The sequence below is a fragment of the Chelmon rostratus genome, chromosome 10 (genome assembly GCF_017976325.1).
Source record: "Chelmon rostratus isolate fCheRos1 chromosome 10, fCheRos1.pri, whole genome shotgun sequence".
NCBI classification, from domain to species: domain Eukaryota; kingdom Metazoa; phylum Chordata; class Actinopteri; order Chaetodontiformes; family Chaetodontidae; genus Chelmon; species Chelmon rostratus.
This window is the reverse complement of record NC_055667.1, coordinates 3,192,298-3,198,429: the sequence shown is the minus strand read 5'-3', so window position 1 is coordinate 3,198,429 and position 6,132 is coordinate 3,192,298. Positions and strand designations below refer to the sequence as shown.

The 6,132-nt window shown below is 42.7% G+C and overlaps 1 protein-coding gene across 1 annotated transcript; it reads left to right on the top strand.

Annotated features, from left to right (window-relative positions):
* zgc:158296 (uncharacterized protein LOC791212 homolog) lies at nucleotides 1-1,944 on the top strand. The gene is made up of 3 exons (XM_041946711.1): nucleotides 1-228; nucleotides 559-746; nucleotides 1,761-1,944. Exons 1-3 carry the CDS (start codon nucleotides 1-3, stop codon nucleotides 1,942-1,944), a joined length of 600 nt encoding a protein of 199 aa, XP_041802645.1.
* The last annotated feature ends 4,188 nt before the right edge of the window (nucleotides 1,945-6,132 follow it).

Sequence of the window (6,132 nt, the reverse complement as noted above, 5' to 3'; positions counted from 1 at the left end):
ATGATGATGGTGAGCGACGACTGTCTGGTGGAGTGTAAGATCGACGATGACAGTGATGAGGACAATGGAGGAGAAGAACAGATAAACACTCCTCCTCCTCCTCCGGAGTTTGCATCCAAAGCCCCGACTCCGGCGCCCAAGCCTCCGACCCCTCCCACAGCCCCTGCTACGCCCACACCCACCTGTCCTGTTAACAGGGACCCTTATGGTATCAACCAGCACCTAAAGGTTTTCTTCCCCTTTTCCTCTCTCTATGAACCTACATTGTCTGTCCTGGGTTTAGCCTCTGTGGTCAATAGTTTTTTGATGTATATACATGTACTATATATATACACATTACTTATCTAGTGGTGTAGCCAGTTTTCTGGGGCCTCTGTCTTCAGATGTCTGCACACATGCCAGAAATCTGGATGTAATGTTTGATTCTGTCAGTTGGAAATCTCTCTCTCACCTGAAGCTGCAAAGCACATCAGTCAACACTTGTTTATTTAATCTGCCCTACAAACGAACTGACTTGACTTGGCTTGTACCACCCACTCTCCGCCTCCTTGTCTGCAGGTGGAGGTTAGCGACGTGCTGGCGGAGCCCGCCACACCTCGTAGCATAGACCAGGTGTGGCTTTACAGTGTCGTTGGCTTCGAGAGGGCTCGTATTTGGACGTACCGCTGCCTTTCCTTGCTGTTCGCCGTGCCCTTCGCTTTCCTTTGTGGTATTTTCTTGGCCGTGCTCGCCTGTCTGCACGTCTGGTATGCTGGTGCTATAATACTCCCACATGTGGGCGTACACATTTGTGTCTGAGATGTTCCCTGGAATCCGCAGTCAGTGATTCACCGGTTATCAACACTGTTGCCAAATAATTTTTTTATCAGCTGACTAATTCACTCGTCAAATAATCGCTTCAGTTCTAGGCCTGGAAAGGTAAAACTATAATCCACGAGAAAAAAAGCAAAAAACTGGGGAAACATTGTGGTCCATTGGGTGTTTGGAACCATTGCCTGAGCCTTTGGGTCAGGACTCCACAGGCGATAACAGCAACATGAAGAAGCAGCATTTCAATGACATGACAATGACAATGCTCATTGACTTTCTTGCTGAGAGGTAGATGAGAACATTAATATCACTCTGACACAGCGACTGTGTGGATATGAAGCTACTGCCAAGGTTATTAGCTTAGCTTAGCTTAGCTTAGCAGAAAGACTTGAAACAGCTAGCCTGGCTGTGTCTGGTAACAAAAACCATCTAAAGCTTACTCAAAAACACATTCATCTGGTTTGTAAAACGCCTACAAAGGTCACCATGAGAAAACTCCAGAAACTTACTGAGCCCAGTCAAGAAAGAATAACCTCCAAACCAAAACTTCAGTTTTCGTACAGGTTCCAGTAGTCTGATGTTGGGCAGAGTGATGCTAGCTGTTTCCCCCTGTTTCAAGTCATTCTGCTAAGCTAAGCTAATCATGCAGGAGAGGTGAAATAGCCCAAAGCTTCTTTCAGTGATTAAACATGGAAATCACCTGTTGATGTCATGGCTGTCAATTCTGCATGCTGCCTGTATCACAAAGAGGCAATATATCAATAATGTCACGTTCAGGGTTACGTCACCTAAAGCACATAGTTCCCACTTCCTACCTGACCTTTGCAAGGGCTTCACTTTGTTTCACCCTCCTACAAGTTTCCAAAAGGACATCTTTTTCCTCACCTAATAAATCTTTCCATCTTCTCTTCCATATCATTTCCTAACTCTGTCTCCCTCTCTCGTTCTAGGTTTGTTGTGCCTTGCATACAGCTGAGCAACACCTTCCTTCCATGCCTGCGGTCCTTGTGCTTGTGTGCTGTGAATGTTTTCATCGCTCCCTTCTGTACGTCTCTCGCTCTCTGCTGCAGTCAAATTGCCATTTCACTGTCAAACAAGGACTGGCATCCAATGAGAGACAAAGAGGCTGTATGAATGTGACATGCTGAGTGATGTGGAGTGACTGGCTGAATGAGTGGGAGAGAGAGATTTTTGTGCAAAGTTGCATGTGTCTTTATTTTTAGTTGTTTTTTTTTTTAATTGACACAGTCTGTAACCTGGTAATGTTAATGCAATTTGATATGTTTTCTACATGTAAGGCAAATTCATGCAAATTATTCTTGTTGTTGTTATCATTATTATTGCAGTGTGTTTTACACTGACTTAAGTTTTATTTCTGAGAAAACTATCAATAAAATAAATTTCCTGAACAGTTTGAGTCTGACAGGAGAATCCAAGCTGGCTCTCTGAAGAAAAAAAACCTACATCCTGAAAAAAGTGTTACGTTATTGCTAAATTTTGACTTTTAACATTTCAATTAAAACACAATTTTAAGACACATTAAGGAACTGCAAGACTCCCTCTTAGCCTGTGATTTACAATTCAAACTGTGAGAGGAAGCAGTATTAAACTAGTCGTTTGGTGTCCATAAAAGCACAGATGTTAATGTGGTTTTTGGAGAAGCTCTGTCTCTGGTTCATAATGACTCAAGCACTTTGGTACTGGGCTCACTGTGTGGCCTGCTTCAATGCCTCTTAACTGCTGGCCCCTTGTCCCATTTGTGAAGGTGATACAACTGAAAGGGCAGAAGGAGACAAAAATACCTCTGAGCAACAGCTAATAAAAATGTATGAAATCACCAGTTATTGGTGGAAGAAACTGGAAGCTTAGCATCAAACTCTGTGCAGACTGAAACAGGAGCAGGTTCCTGTTTCAGTGTCAAGTGCACAATAATGTCTATAACAAGCTGGAGTTAACAGGCGGGTTGCTTCAGCAAAGCTAAACTTAAAACTTCAAAATAGAAATAGAAGCTTAGGCTCAGGTTAGCACTTCTGGAATTGGATCGTGGAATATCAGATGAACATTTCACAGTTTAAACCAGTTCAATCGAATGACTGAGTGGACAGCAGAGGGCCCAGCGAAAAACGAGCTCCCAAAATATTTAGAGCCTGGCAACACCATTGTAGTTCAATAATGACCCAGGGTCATGTGTGGGGGTGAGAGGGGCACCACAGCACCACAGTGCTTCATTTATAATTGTAGACTGTGACACAAAACAATTCGGCTCCTTTGATTTGGATATTGCACTTATACTGTGTACATTGCGATCTCAATAATATTTCGACTAATTGTTCAGCAGTATTCTCCCCTGTCATGCACACTGTGGGGACATCAACTGAATGGAAGTTTTAATTATTTGCATCATACTGTTTTTATCTATGTTAAAATTGCCTTTATTGAAGGAAGGAAGAAAAGCACCAAACTGTTGATTGCTGCTGTATGTTTACTTTTCTACCTGTAATTAATTAATCTAAATTGTGGTATTGCCACATTTACCCAAACCTCAGGTGGTATTGTTTTTGGCATGATTGAGCAGTATTCCATAATAAGACTTCAGCATATTGTAAGTCAAGCGATCTGGAAGAAAACAAGACTTCTGTACCTCCTCTTGAAGTTTCGCAGGACAACCAACTGGTGTGGATTTGGTTTGAGGGGCTTAATGGAGCGATACAAGGCAGCAGAGAGAGAGGTGGAGGTCCTGCAGCATGAAGTAACAGATGAATGATTCTACCTCTGCTGCAGTTAATTCTAAATATTGGTTTAATATCTCAGTAATGTACACAGTTTAGGGGGTGTTGGAGATGTTGACAACTTCTTACAAACACACAGCTACTCGAGGCTCACAAGATGTAAAGGTGGTACTGTAGCACCTTGTGTGTTGGTGGCTTTGCTTCTGTAGTGTCAAAAAGGAAGCTTACAAATGTTCTCCACACTCAGATAACCTGTGACACCACTGATTCATGTAGATTTATTCAGACATGAATTAGCCTGCAGGCCAACACTTCATAGACCATTATTATAAGTGACATCTGGGAGAAGCTGACAGACCTGGATCCATATTCATGACTTGGTTTTGATATCACAGGGCAGGCACCCTGCTGGGTCTTTGGTACTTGTGGAGCCCCTGAGAGTGGATGTCAACCAAAGCACACAAAGCATCACGTGACCAATTTAACGTGAGGAAGCTCCACTGAACACACCAAAGCACCACCAGCTCCCAACTTTCTACATCTGACTACTTTAAAGTTGAATTTTAGAAGATTACATTGGCCAGATTAGGAGCACTTCAGAATGCAGCTTTATTGTCAACAGCTTTGTCAAAACAACACTTTTTTGCCAACACACATCTGTAAAGCAATCAAGTGTAGTGTCAAGTGCTTTAGAAATCTAATTCAACAAGTTCCTTGAGCATTTGTATTTTGTTTCGCCAAATAGACTATGTAGTTGCAGCTGTGTCTAGAATAAAGTTGAATCAATCAATCAATACATGCCAGGACTTATATTTTCAGTTCATTACTAGAAAATCCATCAGGAATGTGCAATTCTGGTTCATCCTCAAAGTCAGTCACAAGTAAAAAAAAAAAAAAAAAAAAAAAAAAATCAATTAATTGGAAAAAATAAAGAAATAAAAATGAAACATTGAGGAAAATAACAATTAGTTGCAACCCTATTAAATGCTTTGGCTTTCTTTCCATCATATATTACATTGGTAATTTGAGTAAGGAAAATATCCTAATTTTCTTCTTTCTGAATTTAATTTAAACACAAGATACTTGTGCTCAAAAAGAGGATTCATTCTCAGTGAAGAACCTTGGAGCTCTAATCTGCCTCTATACATGCCAAAGAGCAGTGATTCCTAACACGTCTCTGGGGGTCATCAGGTGGAAACCTCCCTTCAACAGTGTTTCGCCTACTTAGTCCCACTACACCTCCAGGAGGTTAGGCAGTGAACTCCGGCGTCCCAGAGTCACCCCCCCTAGTGCCAGTTCACACTGCTCCTACACAATCCAAACAGCACCGCCACGTTCAACTGACCCAGAGATGCTCCAGGTAGTGGCCAGTACCGATGCTACCATTTAACTATTGCTAATGCTAATGCTAACCGCTAGGAAGAACAGAAGAAGACAATACAGTTCCGATGCTACCATTTAGCTAATGTTACGTGCTAACCGCTACCTGCTAAGAGGAACAGAAGAAGACAATAAAGCTAGATTCACCTATACTGTTAATGTTAATTGCTATCATCCATCTCCTGCTCCACTTCCCCTAATGGTGGCATGTCAGGTGGAAGACCTATGTTCCTATTCTCCTTTGAATCTGAATACGTCGACTTCAAATACTGTTCAATCTCTGATTTCGTTGCCTTAAGTTGCCCTCCTTTTTCTTGATTAAACAAGCCTTTCACAAAATTAAAGGGGTTCCTAAAAAATGCTGACCTTGCACGTTCCTTCTTCTTTCTCTTCTCCCTAAGGTGTTCTGCCCTTCTGAGTACTGCTAACCTGCTTCTCAGTTCCTCCTGCAACACCTTAATGCCCTCCCTTTCTTCTTCTGTCCCCTTCCTCCACTGCTTTCTTAACTGCCTCCTTTCCTTTACTAACTTCTCTATTTCTCTTTGCCGCCTAGACTTGCCGACCTGCACCCTCTCGCCTTTCCTTTTGACAAGCACGCCAAATCTCTCTCGACCATAGGAGTAGATCACATCTCCAATTTTATCCAATTTCTCCACTACATCTCCTCTAAGCCTGCTTAATATGACTGATAAATCTCTATCAACTGCCTCCCACTCTTTGCTATCATTAGCCCTCGGCCACCTAACTCTAGCTTTCTGCTCCATGCTTCTCTCCTTGGCTGGCCTGTTGACCTCAACACCAACTGCATCCCCTCTCCATACCTCCTCCTCTCCAGGGATAGTGTTACTGATATCCTGCGAACTGTGGGTTTCTACCTGTCGCTGGACTTCATCCGACTGATTCGACTGACTTCTCAAGAAATACTGGTCGATGCGGCCACTCTGCCCTTCCACCGCTAAACACTTCCTCCTTCCCTGATGGGTTCTAAGGCCTCGGATTGATGTTATTTTCTGCCAGCCACATGGGCAAACTTGAAGCTTCTTATCCTCTGCTGAATTTTACATCAATGCACTGTAATATTTTTTTTGTCAGTCTTTGTGAAGCTGTTGCCTTGTGACCAGTAATTACGAGGTTTTCTGGGGTACGCGAAGGCATCATGGATATTAGCTACCTACCCAGCATGCACTTCGCCGCCGCCATTTTTCTTGTTGTG